Here is a 21713-nt window from a genome sequence, read left to right as displayed (position 1 = left end):
CAAAATACATTTGGAAATATTGATAATATATGTGATTGGTTTATGATATCTTAAGATTGTACTTGAGATGATCTTAGATATAAAAACCGAATGAATATCGGCCCAAGATTCACCTAACAGATGTGCAAATAATTCTTTGTGGAATTAACTGGTTAAAAGCTAGCTACTGTTCAAAGCAACTAGATGCTTTTCAGGTAATATTTTATTAACCCTAGACAGCATATGTGGGGTATTACGTTACCCCACGCGAAATTCAAATTCCCCTGATTTAGGAAGGTTATAGTTTTCATACCGAGACCCTAACCATAATTCAGTTTAGTCATCCGGCAGTCGACCTCCGTCATTCAGCGAGTGCGTTAGATCCGTGCAGCAGCTGTGACCGAAAAAGAAAATCGTTTGGGGTAACGTATTACCCCAGTCGGTCGTTTACGCTCGACATTTACCACAGTAAAGTATATTTCAGATTTTTTGTGAAAATTGGTAACGAAAAATTATACACTTTATAGCACTCCCCGGAAAATTCTACCCCTATTTCATATATAATTCTTTAAGATTCGGCCAATTATTTCATTTTTGCTGTTCTTACACAGCAACTGATTAAAACTTTGTAAAGTTTTTATAGAGTTAATTTTACTGTTTCCATATAATTTTATAACTTTTGACTACCTTTCAAATAAATAATAATCGACAGAATCTGTTTTACTTTCCATTTCTTGCGATTTTTCCCATCCGACAGTTTTTCATCATTTCCTCTACTTCAGACGTTCAAAGAAATATGTTTTTTTTTAAGAAACGAAAAAGTCGCTTACATGCGCTTGAAGGTTGTCTATTCGTCTTTCAAAATCCGCTGAAATTTTAAAAATCGGTGAATTTTATAAAAAACTACTGTTTTTTTTACTACCACAAATTGATGACTACTATCGTCTTCCCTATTAAAGAACAAACAAAATTATCTATTACAAAGTCTTCTAACAACAAATGGAAACATTATACACGCGGTACAAGTTTGGGGTAATTTATTACCCCGGTTAGTCAAAAGACTAACGACGTAAAAACGTATGAGAAAATTATGATATGCTCTCTAGGGTTAATACGTGACATTTTATAATTAAACAAGTACATGGTACCCAGATAAAATTAAATTTGTTCTAGAACATAGATATTAATTGTAAATAAAATTGACGCAGGATCTGCTGTATTTATTTAAGGGGATCCTAAAGCCGTCTGTAATACCGGCTTTTTTTCTTAGCACTAATCTTTTAATTGACTTTATAGAAATGCAAAATTCTTGTCTAGAATTAAAGTACGCATCAAAATCTAGGTCATGGTGGTCAAATTTATATCGAAAACGAAAAAAAATTAATATTTTTGTTAATTTTTGGTATACGTGACGACAATATTTGCTTTGTACAAAAATTCCACGATAAATATCCACAAAATTAGACCGGCATGACCTAGGGACAACATTTAAGAACAATATCGTGCAATTAGATCTAAGATTGAAAACCTAGAAAAAAAGATTACTTTATATAACTTTTATATGTGCAAAAGCACATTCAGGTTGACAGGATAAGCAATATTGCGTGTGGCAAGAGATGGCGCAGTAATCGAACAAAGACAGTTGCCTCTCGTTAGACAAGGACAGATATAGATATATGACAAGAAAACAGAATTAGAAATGTTGACATTACCGACGTCGAGGAAGTTCAGCCTTCACTTTAGGACCCCCTTAATAACGTCTGCAAAATTCTGATAAGAATCTAAGGGTCGGTTGCTCTAACTTGTTAGTAAACTAACTAATAGTTAAATTATATATATGTGTTTTTGTATTTTCTTTAAATTAAACAAAGATAGACACATGATTTAACTATACTATTGATTTACCAACAACTGGCTTGGAACAATTGCTAAGTTAACTAACGGCAACCTAACGGCGGAAATCAAACAAAGCGCCAACATAGTTTATTTACTTTAATGTGCCGATCGAATCTACTGCCAAGCTAGCCTGAATACTGCTACTCTTTTGCTACTTGGATACAGGCAATATTATTGCATTGCACAATCGTTTACCTGAACGATTAATTTAGATCTATACTTTCGTAACACGTAACAGCTATAAAGAAAAGAAAATTATTGCTGTAATGTAATAGGAAATATATAACTATATGTTACTAAAAATGCATTGTTGGAAGAAAAATGTTGTCTCTTTATATAAATGTGCCATAAGCATGTTCTCAAAACAATATAAAAAAATCTCTATTATAAAGAAAAACAATTTCTCTGTTATCATAATAATCGATATATTTAATGACGCCAGTTTGTATTTCTCACAAGAAAATATCTTTAAATTAATTTATATAACTTATTAATTTAATGTAGCTAAGGTACATATGCTAAATATCTCTGATGTAGTAGGTACACTATATAATCATCGATTAGACACAAGATTAAATTCCTAATAGCACGAGAAATTCAAACTTGAAGTCTTGAAGGCTTCTACGATTAATCTTCTCGAACTTACCGAATCTTCGAAAGTCGGATTGCCGTAACTTCTCTTGGAGGATCTTGCCGCACCTTTGCGCCTTACGCTATTGTACGCCGAAACGCTGTCGAGGCTGTAGGCGTCCAAGGATACCGGCCGGCACCGTTCACCGTAATTGAACCTCGTTTGCCTCTTTCTCATTATGAACTGCAAGTAGATACACCTAAGGTTAGCGGCCGTTACGTTCGACGAAACGAAAAGCAAAAGCTGATATAGCGACCTTCTACTGTACGCAACTTTGCAACTCCGCTCTGTATTACAGTACAACTCGTCTACAAATACTCACAATATCCCGAAATGCGGTGGCGGTTAATTTAGTGGCCATGCACTGAATCAAAAACTGCAGAGTTCGCCAGCGTGCAAAATATATATACAAACGATAAAGGTGTGCCACTTATAGATTAATTATAATTTCGATTTAAGCAAATCGGTATATTGGAGAATTATTGTATAATTACGTGTTTCTCTTATTTCATCTTTAACAAAAAATGATTGTATAAGAAGATCAATTATATTATCAGTCAGATCAACTATCTGATGCAAATTATTTTCACGTAATTCCCTTACGTTTTTAAATATAATTTATAAAGCGAAAAAAGTGATGCTGCTTTAAATAGATATAATGATTGGCCGTCAGCGTCGATCGAATGCAACAATTATAATTGTAAATCACGCATTCTGATAAGTCCTTTTCATTGCAATTAAGCAACGAGTTGTATTACCAATTACGCCACATGACCGACATATCTGAAAAGAGATCGAGGAAATCTCGCGACGGTCAGCAAAATAGAATAAACGTAGCCGGCCGGGCCATTTCGACATCGTCATTCGCATGCCCGACAAAAACCACGGCGCAGCGACGCTGATGAAGTGTGGAACGCCGTTTGCCAGTCAATCTAATAGGCCAGTCAAATTAGACATTCTGGTATGAAAGTGATGCAAACTTTTTTATTCCTTTTTAGGCGTGTTGGGGGTGTTTAGAAAAGCTTATTTTTGAGTTGTCGTATTATGAGACCCAGAGCTTTTTGAGGGGAAGGGGGAATTTTTGACGAATCGGAACGAGTTACCGCTCATTTTCTTCGTTTTTTCAAGCCCTACAACTTTCTCAGGAGCGAAAAAGTGCTATCTATTAATCGAAACGAGATAAATGCAAAAAACCGCAAAAAATTTATTTTTCGGGGGAACCAAAATTTTCGTTTTTTCGCATTAACTCGGCGAATGTCGATAAAGAATGAATGACTAACCCCTCATTTTGTAGCTGAAGCTGAACGAAAATTTTGGTTCCCCTGAAAAATAAAATTTTCGCGGTTTTTTGCATTTATCTCGTTTCGATTAATAGATAGCACTTTTTCGCTCCTGAGAAAGTTGTAGGGCTTGAAAAAACGAAGAAAATGAGCGGAGACTCGTTCCGATTCGTAAAAAATTAGTTCCCCCTCCCCCCCTCAAAAATCTCTGGGTCTCATGATACGACAACTCAAAAATAAGCTTTTCTAAACACCCCCAACACGTCTAAAAAGGAATAAAAAAGTTCGGATCACTTTCATACCAGAAGCCTTTTTTTGGTCTAATTTGACTGGCCTATAATCAGCCATTCAAGGCTGGACAATCGCGTGTGCAAATGACATTCCATTTCTTCCGGTAAGAAGACGCGCGACGTCAATTCTCCTATATCGTTAATTACACGTTACTGCAAATACATATATACCTGCTTCACAGTATTGCCCCACGCATGTTTGCGCGTTCGATTAAGCGCTTTTCAAAATAAACCGTATCGATTTTAATTCCGCGATTTAATACCGTATTATAATCATCGTTATTCGTGTTCCGTGATCATTACTATTTTTAATATTTTACGATATTACCAATTTGTATAATTAAAGGCGTACTTTTAGAAAGCTTATAAAAATTATAATAAGCTTTCTAAAAATGCGCTTGGTTTTCTTTTTACGTCGTAAAACATTTTTTCACGCAAAATTTGTTTGTTTAATACAGTTATCTGGCCTACTCATTAAGTAAAATTGCTTTTGTACACGAGTACAGTTTCGAAAATGAGATAGTACCGTTTTGTATTTCCTGAGGCCACCAGTAATTTTCTTTCTCTTCAATATTAATTGATTCGTTAAATTTGGTTAGTTCAGATTCCGCTTGGCGGTATACGTTCATTAAAATTAATTGTTGCACGCTGTGCAAGCAGCACGGTATTAATGTTACTGATGGTCGAAGAAAACGTAGTAGATCTCATAGCGATGCTATTATCGATATAATAACAGAACATGTTCCAATATTAAAGTTATATAATACGAGCAATATTAATGTAACTATCATTTTTCGCGTTTAATGATGTTGCCAACATCTAATAGACTCAAATTTTTTCCTATTAATTCTTATACATATGAATAAAATATCTATTACACGAGTATAATTTGCAAGCTTCTTGATTTCTCGTGAAGCGATCAACTTGCATTCCACGTGAACCGCAACCGCGCGTGTGCACGCGTATTATTATACGAATAAACGGAACGTGGAGATAAGCGCAACTGAAAAAAAGAACCATATAATAAGCTGCCATTATATCTAATTATAAGCGCAAAAGTAGGAGGAAAAAAAACTCGTTCGTGCCGCGAAATATTATGCGCGTGCAGAGCGCATTATCTTCGTCATCCGCGCGACGAAGACGAGAGAACATCCTTTCTCTCACCTCCTAGATGAAAACATATATATGTATACAGACATGTTATGATGAGCGTATTACGTACACTAGAAGAGAATTATGAGTGTGGACAGATGGACGGGCGAATGGACGGAGATGAACTGTACACATGTAACGTAAACCTTCCGTGAACGGAGGTTTATCGCAAGCGCGACTTTTAGCAGCAGAGGATTACGTCAGCGAGCATAGATTTTCGCGGACCTGCGCAACTGTCATCTTGAAATATTAGTATTTCCTGCTTCGATTTCTCAGTAATGTGCCGCATGATGTGTGAGAACGGCAGACAAAAAAATGCATGCGACACACATTTATATTCTAAAAAAAAAAACGACCGAGATAAAGTAGAACGATTCAAGCTTGAAAATTCTCGCGATTATCCTCGCTTCGCGAAGATAGCGAAAAAAAAATAAAATAAAGTCAATCTTATATGTGATAAGTGACATGCCGAACAATTTATATGATGCGTCTTTTATTTCACGTGCACGTTTGCGTAAAAGCTTCGAATGTCAAGCGTCAATGTCCGTCATAAATTAAATATGATGCGCAGATATTAAAACGCTTACCAGAAGGCCGGCTAAAAGAACCAGGCAAATGAAGGCTACGGAGGAGACTACGACGACCGCTATGGCGTTACCGGAATCCGCTTCCGATACCAGAAGAAACTTGTGTATCTGGAAAGAATGAATAACCTAAGGAAATTTAATAGAGATATTCTTTCGATAACTGTGCCATTGCGTATAACATCAATGACTTTGATACGGCGCATCGATCGATTAATAGAGAAAGCTAATAGAGAGAAGGGGCGCTTCGTAGAAACTTGAACCGAGCGATTACTCGCGAGCGACGTGAATGAGTCTATAATGATAAGTTGATAATCGGGGAGATTGAATTTTCACGAGACGTGCCGAAGCACACAAGAGTTATAATGGAGTTGTGTTGACGTTCCGACAGCCACAATGTTCTAATCCGCGCCTGAGACCTTCTCCGCCGTTTTCAACTTACTCTCACTGGGAAGTTGAGAGACACCTTGTATAAACTTGGTAGAATCTTCGTCATGGCGGCGTCGAACTTGTTGTCCTCGTCGACAACGTAAATCAGGATCGGGATTAAGGAAACCTCTGTGGGTGTCGGCGATGAGTTCTGCTCGCGACAAGGATTCTGACGGATGATAATTTGTCTCGACTCCACAGGCCTGCAAAATAAAGTATTCCACGCTGTATTATATGTAACGAGTGCATTTTTAGTTATCTTACAATTAGTTGAAAGTTGAATGTGCTAAGCTAAGAGAAGAATTTTACTATATATTAATCTAAACTTTTACTTTCTGTATGAGTTTAGAACAATTTTAGAAGCATTTACTATTAATTTATTACTATTATTATGTAATCTATATAACAAAAGAGCTATTTATTTCTAACATACATGGGTATGTAAATTATTAATTGCACAGATTTGAATATCTAAATGTGTGAAAAATGTTGATATACTACATTTTTATGAGATAATATTAGATGGAAAATAGTAGTTAAAAATAAATAATAATAATAATTAGTACATCCATATATATTCAGCTTTAAAAAAATATTTCATACTCAATAAAGAAAAATAAAGAAAAATAAAAAAAATTTCGCAGATCACTCACTTGTCCAGTCCGTCTCTGAGGACGTCCGCGAGCGCTTTCTTTAGATCCTCCAGCCGAGGACAGACTTCGTGTAAGGTGCCCTCGATGATTATTTTAACTAGCAACGTGATTTCATCCGATGACAGAGTCTGAATACTTTCCGTTACTTCCTCCTCAGGCGATTCCGTGAAACCCGCTGTGTTCCAGGGTGCTATCGGCTCCAAAGTACTCGTAGCCGAAGGGCTCTTTGTGACGTTCGTCGTTGTTGCGACGCCTATGTTCGGCGAAAGTTCCGTCGCGCCTGGAGCAGACGTCTCGGTGATGTTCGCATTGAAACTTGAATCCTTTATAGACTTTAGAGGATCCTCCGTAACGCCGGAGGCTGCCGTGGCATCAGCGGCGGTGACGCTGGTGAGATCGATAACGCTTACAGTAACTTCGCTCCTCGTGAACTCCGTGCGATTACTTTGGCTCTCAGAAGTGGTCGGAGTATCTTGAGGATCTCTAATAGTTTCGTTGTCCGCGTGATGCACACCCGACACTTGATCCGTCGTCGGAGTTCCGCCTTCGGTCGTCACCGGAAGTTCGGTGGATTTTTCCGGTTTCATCGTAGTGACCGCGTCCTCCGTCGAATTGCTCGTCACGGACGGATCTTGAATCGTCGTCGCCCTCGAAAGCGTTGTTTGCTCCTCGAAGGTTCGTCCTTCGACGCTCCTCTCGGTCGCGTTAATTCCCGAAGATATCGCCTCCGTGAGACTGACGAACTCGAACTCGACGGACGTGGTCGTCGGGATTGAGGATTCGTCGGGATTTAACGTGACAGAGGGAGATTCGGTGGTTTGATTAACATTCGATGAAGATCGCAGCGTGACGTTTGTCCTCGGCGCCAATTCCGTGGAATTTTCGAGAACCGTCGCAGCGATCGTATTGATCTCCGCCACCGACGTCGAAGTCGTCGAAGTTTTGGACTTGTTCGCTTCCGTCGTCGTGTCGTTGTCCAAGGGAACCATGCTCGTCGATTCGGTAACGACGAAAGTCGAGCGGATCATCATAGCTTCTTCCGGTTCCATCTGAACGTCGGTATTCAGAGACACTGTTTTAGACGTATTCGTTTCCGTGGAGTGCAACGTTGACGATTCCGTCGCTTCGCCGGAATGTGATTTCGCTTCCTTGCCATCCGGCATCAGGCTCACTTCCGTTATTCCGTTTCCAGTCACGTCGTAACCTTCGTCTTTGCCTGTAATCACTTTCTCCACTTCTTTCGTACCCGACGTGTCATTCTCGTTCGACTTCGAGCGTTTCATATCCGTCACCTTCGCGCTGCTGTTAAATCCTTCCGACAAAGTTTCGTTCGTTGATCCAACATCGGCCGAGACAATCGGAATCGCCGTCACCGGCGTCGAAGAGAAGAGACTCTTTGTCGTGGAATTCGTGGACTCGTTTACATTTTTCTTATTCGACTTATGCTGTTGGATGCTGTTCTCGATCACGACCGAAGGTTCCGTGACAACGAGCTTCTTCTCGGACTCCCCTCTCCCGATCGTGTTCTCGTAAGCGGAAGTTTCCTCCGTAACGTCACCACCTTCCTTTTTCAGTTTTGAACTAGCCTCCGTTATTGCCTGAAACGACTCCCTGTTGGATTTTAGGTACGGATAAGGTCTTTGATCTATTTTTGCCGTGCTGTTTCGCAGGCTTTGAGTGACCGACGATCCCTCGTCGACGGTCCTTTTCGTCGAGGCTGTAGATTTCACTTCAATATTCGGAAACTTATTGACTCCGGAAAATCCGATAGTTCTGCCTTGCGGAACTGGACTAGGAGTGGTTTCAGGAGTGGACGAGGTACGCTCTTCGAGTCGCGCGCTCTGAGTCATTGTCTCGGGCAACTTCACCTGGCTCTCAGGCTCCCCTATTGATCTCCATTCTTCCACACCATCTGTACTCTTAGCGGTTGCATTGGAAATGGAGGAATCTACGCTTTGCTCACGATGATTTTCATCTGTCGCGCTAGTCCCCTCTTTCTTCGCGTAAGCGGTTCCTTCTTGATTACTCAGTTCACTAACGTGAGAATCGTTCTTCGCTGTATCGTTCGTGATAGTCACGATCCTCTGTACCGGCAGGTGAGTTACGTTCTTAACGATCTCCACCTCTTCTTTCGGGTCGCCTTTCTCGCGCGATTCGCTCGCGTCAATCGAACGATTCCCCGTGCTAGTTTTGGGATCCTTCCCCGTCACAGTCTTATAAAAGTGATTGTAGTTCACGTAAGTGTCGTTAACTAACGAGACGGTTCCTTCGTGTCCCTTTTCGTCGATCTTCTCTAGATCGAATGCTTCAGACGCCGTCGTTCCTACATTCGCGCTCTTCTTAAATCCCAAGGAATTTTCACTGTGCGCTGTGGTTAATTCCCGATCACGAGCCTCCGTCGTGTGATCTTCCAGTTCTTCTTTCAAGTCAGTCAAAACTGTATTCTTGTCCTTTCTCGAAACAACTTCCTTATGCTCGAGCTTTATAATTTTGTCCTTCTTTTCGTCGGATCTGACGGTGTCTTCCGACGTCGATTTCGGAGTCGTCGAAAAGATAGACCTGACGGTCGGTATCTCTTGTTTATTCGCAGCTACATTATTTTCCTCTTCATATTTAACGGAGTGCTCCTTTCCCGCCTCTTTAGATTCCGAGGTTTCCATAACGTTCGCAATTAACTTCTCGTTGACAACTTTTTCCTTCGTATTTGGCGACACGAACTTGGTCGCATTGGATATTTTTTCACGATTGGAAGATTCTTGAAGCGTGTCATCATCTGGGTTCTTACTGTCCTGTTTCGAATCGTTGAAAGACAGTTTCGCGGTCGCCGCAGTTAGTTCGTTCTTCCTGGAGAGTCTGAGGAGATCTTCGGAGACGACTTTCGTGCTGGTGCTTTTCCCGGTGCTTTCAACGATCTCTCCGTACCGCGGCTTCCTGTTTCCATCCGACGATGAACTTTCGAAATCATTGCTTGATTTTTCCGCCTGCGAATTCGCGTGTGTTGACACATCGACTTTTTCTCCATCCTGATTTGCGCCGTTGATGACACTGTCGTGCGATCCATCTTCTGTGTCGTGAGTTTTTCGATTCGTCAACTCGATATCTCTTCCATTGTTTTCGGCAAATGATCCATTTTGATGGCTCGAAGAGACTCTGGTTAGAATCGTCGTAGATCCATGGGGAGTCGATAGTTTTTGGGACTCAAATTTCTCGGATGCGATCGATGCTTCCGTAACTTCCGCCACTGCATTGTTAAAGAGTAGTAGTAAGGTGCCTGAAATAGCAAAAGTCGATCTTACAACTTTATTTCTTTTGAAGATACAATTATTATTTTATATAATATTTACGATTATCTTTTACTCCAAATATAGAAGGTTCTACGATCACCGTATGGTACTTTAATTAATAACACATGTAATGCGAGGAACAAATAATAACACGTAATAAAAATAATTGGTTTTTATAAACTAATTATGAGTGATCTATTTACGGATTAAATCGTTGTAAATTAATAAGCACGCTTCAGAGAAAAACTCTTAAAAAAGTGAATAGCCTTTTTTATTATTTTCATTGTCTATAATTCAAGATTTGATTCATCAATCTGTCAAAGATAATTAGAGAGAAGATAGAAATAATTATGTAACACACACATATTTATATGCTATATTTTAAAACCTGTATTCACAAGAGATTTACGCTTTCAAAACATTCATTAAAAATTGTGTGGGAAAGCTTTTAGCAGTAAATTGGTTCTCACGTGTAACGCGTTAATTGTTTTTACTCCATGTAATCTAAGTCACACGTTTGACAATAAATCGGTGAATTATGGTTAGTAATCCGTAATAAATTCGCTTGACGCACGAAAACAAAAGTTCCTGCGCGCTCATCGACAATAACGACAACTGGTTTCCACCGAGATGCGCGATGCGAGAAAAATGTAAGTAGCGTGCGTAGACGAGACGTTTAATGGATCGAAAAACCGGTTGTCCGTGGAATTACCGCCTGGGTTCCTTCGGAACTATTCAGGAGAGGTTCTACGATACAGTTTGCGCTCTGCAAATTGAAAGTATTCGCGCGATCGCGCGTCGAGAGCGTGCGTTTGAATATTAAACAGACCTTCAGAATTATGCAGGGGGCTTCGAGTGTGTCCTCGTGTTTTGCTAATTTACGTCGATACGAGAGACGACTAGTCCTCACCGTGAACGTCGCGCGAAGCCGAGATAAATATTTATTTTATTGATGCGGATTTTCCCAGCGCGGAGAATTTTCCACCTGATTCTACCTCGATACTCATATTCGATATGCATTTCTGACGGATGCTGAAGATTTTATGACAAAGTATCGATTTCTCGAACTTGATTATTTAAAAGAAAAGATAAAAAATCCTTGTTTCTTTTCTTATACATAATTTATCTACTGTCCAGATTCGTGTATCTTGACATTTAAAACGTGTTTTCTCGTTCAGTTCTCTTTCATATAAGAACCAAATATTTCCTTTATTTTTAATTTGCGAGTTCTATCATATGGACATTTAATAAAGTAAAAACTGAAAAGTTAATGTATATTTTAAGCAGTTTATATTTTAAATTTATTTCAAAATACAATTGGAATAAAGATTCTGCATAAAACGCGACATAAAGTACGCATTTAAATGTGATTATCCTGTCAAGAGATTGTTGTGCCAATAGTATCTCTTTATGTGTAAATCTCGTATTGAATAATATCCGTCTCTGGAAATAGCTATTGTATAATATTTATATAATATCGAAATATTTATATAATAAAATACGGCAGAAATACATATATCGGGGAATTGATGAAAGAGACATTTCATCCATTATCATTATGTAATATTATATAATATTATTAAACTAATTTAAACTAATTATATAGGTTAATAATAAACTAATTAAGGGTGTTCTGAAGAGTTAGTTAAAATGTAACGAAGTTGACGAAAATTTAATATCATATTGTGTATTCTCTTTCGAAGTTCTGGGCTAAATTTCAAATCGATTCACAATTTAGATAAAAAGTTATCAATTCTTGAATATCCGTTTTACAAAGGGTTTAAAGTGTAAACATTAAAAAATGTAATCAATATAATAATATTTTACACATAAATAGATTATCAACAAACAAAAATAGAGCAACAAAATTTGAAAATATTTAGAATTTTGTTTGAAAAATTTTTTTTGAAAAAGAAAATAGTAGTAACAGTTATTTACAGTCACTAAATCTACGTCTTTTACATTCTATTAGATGTTCCGTAACTATTTATATACATTTTTTTGTCTTTGAATCCCTGGAGAATTAATATCAGAGTTTTTAATATTTCTTGCATACTTTTGATTGGGACAGTACCTATAGAACATCCAAATATTGATGCACGTAAAAGTTATATAATTATTTATTAAACATTTCTTGTCTCGCAACAAAATGATTCGAATAAAGGAGGCATTTATTTATGCAGCGCGCAAGTTTTTTAATAACAGTCGTTTCTTTCAATTCGTTAGTTTACACGCGACTTCTTTAACGTAATTACTGGGAATTTGCACATTGTTCCCTGATATCACATAGCATTTTGCTCAACAATACATTTAAAAAGAGTTAATTTAAATGTACATAAAATGATATATGCGTGTACGATTTTTTTATTTTGCAATGACATTAAAAAGGCAGGCAATATTGTTTGAGTTTCTTCATTTCTCTCTATATAAGTGGGAAATATATAGCCCACGACGTTGGAAAAGAAACATCGTTAAAATAATTATCTATCTTATTACCCATTGCATTACCGGCTTATCTTACAGACGTTAATTCCAGCTAATTAATTAAATTCGCGAGAATTCTGTCGTCGTCAGACTTTAACTCCTTCTGAAGAAATGCAAATACGTTTTGTATGCAAATAGATACACGTGTGTAAGATATTTAACGCATATACATCCGTAATCCGGGTAACATGCATTTGCGATATTTACTTCAGATAACTTAACTAAATATTACAGACTTTTATTCGCTGTTATTTGAAAGTAATCAAATTTAGATCGCGTCTTTCACGTTCACCGTAAAGCCGTAAACCGAAAGGTGATGATCTCGCGTCTCGAGGTGGGACGGAAAATTTTGTTGATAAGCTGCAAGTTACAGTTAACTCTTGCAGGCATGCTCGTTGCAGTAGACCTAACAGTACTTGGTGCAGTCACCTCGATTGGCAAGCTTTACATCACGAGTTTACAATGCAACAGGATGCGGCCGAGAGATGCTAGCCCATTCTCTTCGAGAATGGCAATCCGCCGCCGCACTGCGCGCGCGGTACGACTCGAAATAAAAATTACGTACATAATCCGCTTAGAAAACCGTTCTCCCTTTCTTTTCTGAATAATTCAAGGCAACGCGTTAATGTTCATTCTGTAGTTTTTCGTAAATGGGAAATAACTGTGAAAAATAGAAAGAATTGAATTTTTTTGCAACTATAGAACTCACCTGTACATACTCCCAATACGAAGATAAACGTTCTTCTGCGCGTCATTTCTGACCGTTAGATCTTCCCGCTCGATCTGCAACAAAAAGCACAATATCGTTACAAAAATGCATACTATTGCAATAAAAGTACAAAGCTTGTAAATAAATAGAAATTAGCCTTGGCTTCTGATTGTTTTGTATTTATAAATAAAATGTTAGTTTTTCGTTAAGGTATAAAAGTACAGAATATTTATAACAATAAATGCAAATAAAAGTTATGAAAAAGAAGTAATCGTATATATGAATATTGCAAGTCAACAATATCAGTATGCTGCCGATTGATATTCAAGAAAACACGTATCGACCGAAAGCTTGGGAATGGATACAGCTCGCTATATACCTACATCCAAACATAATTTTCAACATTGTGCTGAAGATGACCTCGTTTACGAGCCTGTTCACCTTAGGGAGTATAACATAAAACTCCAGTCCGCAATGCAGCACGAGAGAGCTTTATTAAAAGTTTTCATCCTGCGTTAGCAACGTTGTGCGAAGATCCGGTATAGTCGGTCAAGGATGATCAAACGTGCAGATCTTTGCGCAATCTTTTTGTTATTTACCCGACTGTGCGCTGAAATAGTTCAATACCATTCGTATCCAATTTTGTAAAAAAAATAATAGAAACTTGGGGAAAATAAATTATTTTTTATATGAAGTAGAAACTGCTTAGTGCTTAGGACATTCAAGTGGTAAGGAATGCAGGCGCGAGATATATTTTCAGATTTCACGAAAGCAATTTCGATTCGATGGTGTGAATGGAACGAAGTCGTGCCAAAGTCCGATCGCAATTACTCAATTTCCATAATATGTAGGCTGGTATTACTCCGCTATTCAACGCCTCGTTTGCTGTACGAACGCGCTTGCTGCGGTAGCGTGCAGGTAGTATCGTTCACTGAACGCATACCGGTGACTCTAATTGTAGAAAGTAATCGTAGAAAGTACAATTATCAGTTTGTCGCTAATGCATGTAGAGACTGCGCGCATGTCCTAAGAGCTAACAAAAGATCAGCTTTTTAAACGTTCGTGACGTATCGATTATGCCGCATTGAACACAGAGAAAAAAGTCTTGTAATACTTAAAACGCATTTGGTTGTGCGTTTTAGCGCATTATTTGATAAGTAGTAACAAATATGAATTGTTACCAAGCGGTTGATAATAATTACAAAATAGTTAACAAGACATATTTTTTATACAGTTGAAACACTTGAAACAATTAAATGGTTTAGTAAGTAATGCTAAATACTTTGGTAATAATTACCAAATAATTTGATGATTACCATAGCATTTATGTAAAAAAATTGTTTTTTAGTGATATGTAATAAATTAGTAATAATCGCCAAACCTTGCTATGATTATTTGAAATATTTACCAAATTATTTGAGTATATTCACTTAAAGATTGAGTTGAAACTATTTCACTAAAGCACTTGTGTTAGTAACTGTGGTCAGGATAGATATGATTATTACCGAATCTTTTTTTCAATGTAGAAATATGTTTCATATTAGAGGGGTACAGAGAGAAATTCAGTCAGTATAATTAACTCATAATATTAACAAGTCAAATATCAAATAAAAGCTCTAAATTTAAACAGTAATAAGTAAAACTTGACCGAATACATATGAATCCTAGAAAAAAAAATGCCATTAAATAGAGAGAATGCCATTTTCGGTCGAACCTTTGTAGTATATTTGATAATATTCTGTGTGAATATATATATATATATGTATACTTTTTTCTACTCATCAAATTGCACGCCGATGGTTTGTCAGTTTTAAAACACAGTTTTCATGTTGCACCCGTAAATTCACATAAATTAAATCTGCAATTAATTTAACCTTTTGATTCTAATAAGTAAACTTTGAAATTTAAACATTTAAAGTTTTCTTCGGATGTTTAGCAGATATAATTCAAATATTCAAGAAGTTTTGGAATGTACCCAATGTAATTTTACACCCCCAAAAAAATATTCTGTTGTTTAGTGGCTTCCGCTTGATTTTAGAGGATTTTCCTCTGAAATACGGTTTCAAGAAGATATTTTAAAACCTAGAGGAATATCCTCTAACCATGAGACACTTAAGATTGCAGTCCTCTTAATGCTAGAGGAATCTCCTCTTCTCATAAATCAAATAATAATCTTATTTATAGCATTTATAATAATACTTAAAAAAAAAACGAATATTCTTTATTCAATCTTATTAAGCATAACTTATATCCGATTATCATATGTTGACTGATTGTGAGAGAAAACTTCTTTCTGTGTCAAAGCATATAACATGAACGAGGTAAAAAAGTTTTTGATGGAAGCACATTTAGGCGACTACTGGCCCCCATTTGAGAGTGAGTATAATAAGAAAAATCTTATTCTAGTAATTTCTGTTTAAAGTTAAAAGCCAGATTTACAATGAGACGTAAATCGTAGTTGCATGATTAGGGCCAAAGCATATAGATAACATGGCGTAGCGATATATACAGTTATAGTCAGTAGACGTAAGTAACGCTTTGGTGTATTAACAGTCAGGATACGTCAAAGCTTGTGTGTTACTTACGTCCACTGATTATGACTGTCGTATATCGCTACGCCATGTTATCTATATGCTTTGGCCCTAATCATGCAACTACGCTTTACGTCTCATTGTAGATCTAGCTTTTAACTTTAAACAGAAACTACTAGAATAGGAAAAAATACTCACTCTCAAATGCGGGCCAGTAGTCGCCTAAATGTGCTTCCATCAAAAACTTGTTCATCTCGTTCATCCGTTCATAATAAAGAATACTATATAAATAGCACTACACTTCAATGTGCATACAATTCGCACGCAGCCACTGCAGGCTCGTCGACATCGTCTCGTGTGGTGGTGTACGCATCGCGTAGCTAATAAGACAATCGTTTTTTAACAAACGCGCGTGCCACTAATATCTTGCATATCCTCTTATTTTAAGAGGCTATTTGGATTATTATAGTAGAATTTGCTATAGAGGAATTTACTCTTGATTATAACTCACGCATTCACTCTTTTATAAAGTAATACGGCTTACTTAAAAAAAAATATGGTTCATATAAGATTTTTTGCTTAGAAGAAATGCTTAGAGGAATTCTTCACTTATGAGTATAGAATATTTTTTTAGGGTGTACTTTCTTCAGCTATGATTTTACAATAATCATAAAATCTAAAATTTTATCTCACGCCAATTTAAAATTGCAGAAGAATTAATAACACGGAAATAATTCTTTTAGACATTATTTCTTATTGTCCAACTGCCACAAGATTACTCGAATGAACGTAATGGTAACTTCCTCGCTTTGCCTCATGGAATCATATTCTGCTTTATAGCCTTTATTTCAGGGCACGTCATTTTCTGGCAAGCTCGCTCATATTCCTTATTATTTCGCCTCCCGAGAGAGCATGTCCAAAGTATCTATTAAATCCCGTAGGTAGTTTGTGACACTGTGTCGACTAGTCGCATAAGCGACGCTTTATAAAGCGGCGCCGACAATCGGAAGTTGTAATTCCGTTGCACGAGTGAAGACGTAACATAGTTTTAACCTAGTATCGTAATAAGGACAATACTGTGCATGGAATTAACGATGTGTACCTATGAGTAGCGAGTCTGTCGTATTACATCTTACGTATTTCGAGCAAATGTCTTAACATATTTCAAGCAAACGTCTTAATCGATCAAACTGATTGCATACACAGAGAGAATTTTTCCTTAGAATTTATCCTGAAAAACATTGTGAGACAACATGTATTACAAAGAATTTTATGCGAGCTATTGATTAATATCTGTAGTATAATAAAAAATATTAATATCTATTACAAAATAAAATATAAAATGTTTAATTAATTTTATTAAAATATATAGTAAAATTTCAATAATTTTTAAAAAATTACCAATGTGCTTGGTAATTTTTATTACGTTGTAAAATGTGTTTTGTATGTTTCAAAAATTTCTATCGTTACGATAAAATTTGATTGGTTGCCAAGTTGTCTCACATTTGTAGTGAATTTAACAGTAAAATATAACGAAAAATTCTCTCCGTGTATAGCTATTGCAAACGGAAAAGTTATTACGCAGATATATTTTTGATTGATTAAAGTCATGATTTCGTTGCTCTCGGTGCGGAAATATTTGGCAAAAAAAGCAATAGCGATAAATCGTACGTAAAGTAGTATTTTCGGACAAGCGTAGTACGTAAACATGACATTTAATGCATTAGTCCATAATTGAGTTCAATTTGACGTATCAAGAATAGAATATTTGAAATAAATTAATCTCATAAAGCATTTTCAATGTTTTTTAGGATGACAATTCGGCTGGCCGGCGCGCGGCCTTGTTTGTTTTTCTGACGTACAACGCGTCGTTACAGTCTTGCGTATACATTTATACAAGGTTGCGCCGCGCTATCATTCGTGCGTCAACAGTCAAACGAACAGATAGTGGCAAAGAGATATTATATCGTAAATTTTAATTTCGAGAGTGCCGTGCGATAGTCATATTTTGACAATTAGTTCATCCGCGATTACTCATGGCTTTGCGAATGTTGTGTGAGTGCAACAATCCCTGTCAACTGAGAGATGGAGCAGATCTATAGAAAAGGCATCAGGCGGAGCAATCTCGCTTAAGGTGAGTATTTAATTATCTATATATTGTTTTTTTAAATTAACACATTTTCCTTTAACTGAATTGTTGTCATTTGAATAATTCAAAAAAATAAGGATTAAAGAAAAAAGTTTTTGTTTAATAAAAATTTATGAATTATACTTAAGAAGGGAGAGAAAGAGAAAACTTTTTTTGGAAAATATAAAATTTTATTATTTTTTTTTGTTGTTAAATATATTCACTTGAAAAATGAATAAAAAATGTCATGCACACAATAATTTTTTTTTATATTAGCTATTTTGATCGTTATTGTAATTTGGCTGTTACGTTTATATGTTACAGTTTCATCGCAATTTGCGGCGTAGATTACTCCGCTGTTGCGCATCGTATTGGTAAGTGATGAATTAATTTTATTTTAAAGTTATGAATTTTATTTCAAATAATAGATTCGTGAATATTGCGTCAGATGTACCTGAAAAGCTTATGAGAATATTATACAAATAAATATATAACATCTCACAGATCTATTACTTAAATTAAAATGAATAGGCTGGAACAAATTAGGATAAATATTTATGTCCTGTATCTGCAATTACTCATCAATTTGTCGCACGCGTACAGAGCTCATTTTATCGACGCGCCATTTATTGGCGTATTCTGTTGTCCTATAAAACAGAACGCTAATTACGAGATACATCAGCTACGTGACATTTAACAAATAATTCCGTAAATACAAATAAATATATAAGTAAGAATAAATAATATAAATAATAAGAAATTACACGAGTAAAAAAATAGTAAATAAAAATAAATAGTTATTGAAAATAGGGAAAAAATGATTATACAGTTAATAAGTATGTTGTTTTATTTCTATACAGCCCTTCTATCCTCTTCTCAAATATTTTTTTTCCATACAGGATTAAATACTTATTATATTAATTGGAAAAGTGTAAAAAAGTAATATATACGGAAATTCTTTCAATATATGTCTTATAAGCTTAAACAAAAAAAAAACGATTTTGGTCATTCCAGATATTTTATCTAAGAACTACTAATTATTAATTATTGTTACTTATTTTTGTAAGGCGTCAATTTTATTCTAAACTTTTATAGTCTATTCATATTGTATTGATTGATAACTGAATTTGATCTCAGTTAAGATAATCTAAGGTGACGATAAATCGAATTAACTAGAAGCATTTGAAACCAACTTTAAAGCTTAGATCAAGCTAACAATAATATTTGATAAAAGTGAAGCAATCTAAAAAAATATAAAAAGATAAGATTACTTATATATATTTTTCTGGTGATTATCGTCAGGATGAAGTTAAATCGTGTATCAGTAGCGTATTGCCTTGAGGCTGTAAGAGAAAAGTGTTCTGTGAAAGAACGCAAAAGAGATTGAAATCTTCTGGAGAATTAGCGAAGGATGCCGTCGCAAAAGGGAAGATGTTCTTTAACAGAAAAATATAAAAAAATATAGAAAAATATGTCATCTCCTTGTTGGCAAAACGAGATATACGAGAAAATATTCCGTTCTGTACATTTTACTTGAAATAACCGCCATAACACTACACGGTATATATTTCGCACGGTATACACGAGGGAATATTTAATACAAACATTTAATACAAAAGGGAAGAGTTGAATGGAGAATCGCGAACATCTCTATTCAATTAATTAGCACGTGGAAGGATTAAGTCATCAGTTGCGAGAAACATCAAAATGCACTCTTAGGTTTCTTAGTTATGTGAACACGGAATATGCGTGCAATATGCGCGGGATTCGTTACGACGTCTATGATGCAGCATTGCGGGGATCATTCAGCCAGTCAGCGGTACCAGAAAGAGGTTGACCTCAAGGCTTGTATTAGATTAGTACAAGTTAACTTGCCCCGAGAACGTAATCTAGTCTCGTCGCGCAACAGTTCCGTACGTTGTACGTTATCGTTCGCGATCTCTTTGTGCGCGGCAAACAGGGCAGGCTGGGGCTTTGAATACCGATTCTGCATGTGTTTGTCCAGGACTTCGTATCCCGCTGTTTACCGTGACCCAAATAGGCCAAATATCGGACATGGAGCGCTGTCCGGTTATTGTAAGCCAAATAATGCTTCACGGCCCGCGTTATACATCACTATCGTTTGCATATATCGGTATAAAATGCTACCTTATTTACATTTTGCACGGGGTTTAACGGAACCAATAATGCGATACAATTTTTTCTAAAATTTAGCGAATATATTCGATCGTTTCCAGAAAAATCATCAACGTTATTGCAACCTGGTATATTAATATCGTTCAAAAGATGTATTATATGCATTGCATAGCTGTTATCACATTTGACGAATGCTACGCGTAGAATGCCAGAGATTTTTCTGCAGATTATATGTATAACACAGTGATATAACATCATAATATAGAAAATATATATTTCTAAACAATTTTTTTTTAAATAACGCGCATGCGATAAAGAAAATGACTAATTGATGATACATCAATTAGTCATTTTCTAATACCTATATAATTTTTTTTTATGTTTTAACTTTGTACACTATACTAGAAGTCCTCGCATTTCTCTCTTCCATCCCTTGCGCGGTTACGGCAAATGCCCCGTTATTGTGCTGGATTGATCTGTCGCAGCTCGTAAAGCAATAGCACGCGTCCATTTTGTGACGATTCAAACGGCAGTCATTGCATGAAAAGCGGGATACATAAAGGATGCATTTTCAACCAATCTTGCTCCCTTTGTTTCCGTTGATTGGATCGCTTTTCCGCCACTCCGTCGCGAAAAGCCTTTTTCCGCCGCGAATTGGGCCACTGCGCCCCGCGTCCATCTCTCTCCGGGATGTGAAACGTATCGAGAGATAGTAGAAAGTTTAGTATAAATTTTTTAAGTGCTTAGATGTGTTGTGTGCCGGGCTCTGTGAGTCACGGTAGCGGATATCCTCCGCGTCGAAGAAATCGCCGCGCGGTATCGAAGACGCAACGTATCTGTGTACTATTGTGACATTCCCTTTCTCTGTTGAGCGAACAAGTCTGTTGGAGATAATCAACAAACTTATTTTCAGATTTCAAGTGCGATTATATTCTTGTATAACTCGTTCAACGGCAAAAAAAACTGATACTTGTGATTTTGGCGATTTCATTCGCAATTAACGATTTTCCTAATTGCAATCCCTACGTTATTATTAATTCTACTGATGGAAAACGTTGTTATTAAAAAAATAGAATGAGTTTAAAAAATTAGGATACTATATACGGGGATCCCTATAGGAGTTTAATTATTACCACGCAAACGTTGTCCTTTGTTTTAGAATAATTTAGATGCAGAAATTTTGCAGCGGCGAGAAGAACGGCGTAGGAAAACGCCGCACTTTCTCCTAGCCGCGGCGAACGATGCGGTACGAAAAGCAGTTTACTAAAGCGAGAACGCGAAGCGCCACGAGCTGCGCGCCGAGTTGATCCATCGTCCATGGCTGACGGAAAAGTGAAACACATTATTTCTAGCGCATGAATTCCCCCTCGTCTGCTTGTTCCTCCAGACGCAACGCGTCCCAAGTGCACACACAAGCCGCCTGTAGATTCGCGTTACTCAACTTCCTTCATTTACATGCTAATAGAACTGCCGGCGACTCGCGGATAGTTAAAGACTTCATTGTTGGGCGAAGGGGCTCGCGCGTAACTCGAGCGTGTAAATTTTGC

At 36.7% G+C, this 21713-nt stretch overlaps 1 protein-coding gene across 1 annotated transcript in view; it reads right to left on the bottom strand.

The window, feature by feature from the left end:
- Positions 1-21713, bottom strand: part of LOC112459494 (mucin-17) — a 53617-nt gene that overhangs the window by 4972 nt on the left and 26932 nt on the right. The window contains exons 2-6 of the mRNA XM_025023607.1: positions 13372-13445; positions 6895-10165; positions 6255-6444; positions 5816-5923; positions 2479-2689 (exon numbers count right to left, since the gene is read on the bottom strand). Coding sequence (XP_024879375.1) covers positions 2479-2689; positions 5816-5923; positions 6255-6444; positions 6895-10165; positions 13372-13417 — 3826 coding nt within the window. The 5' untranslated portion in view covers positions 13418-13445. The remainder of the gene's footprint in view (positions 1-2478; positions 2690-5815; positions 5924-6254; positions 6445-6894; positions 10166-13371; positions 13446-21713) is intronic.

Source organism: Temnothorax curvispinosus, unplaced genomic scaffold, assembly GCF_003070985.1.
Source record: "Temnothorax curvispinosus isolate PA1 unplaced genomic scaffold, ASM307098v1 QBEX01009885.1, whole genome shotgun sequence".
Classification (NCBI taxonomy): Eukaryota; Metazoa; Arthropoda; class Insecta; order Hymenoptera; family Formicidae; genus Temnothorax; species Temnothorax curvispinosus.
This window is presented reverse-complemented; position numbering and strand designations above follow the sequence as displayed.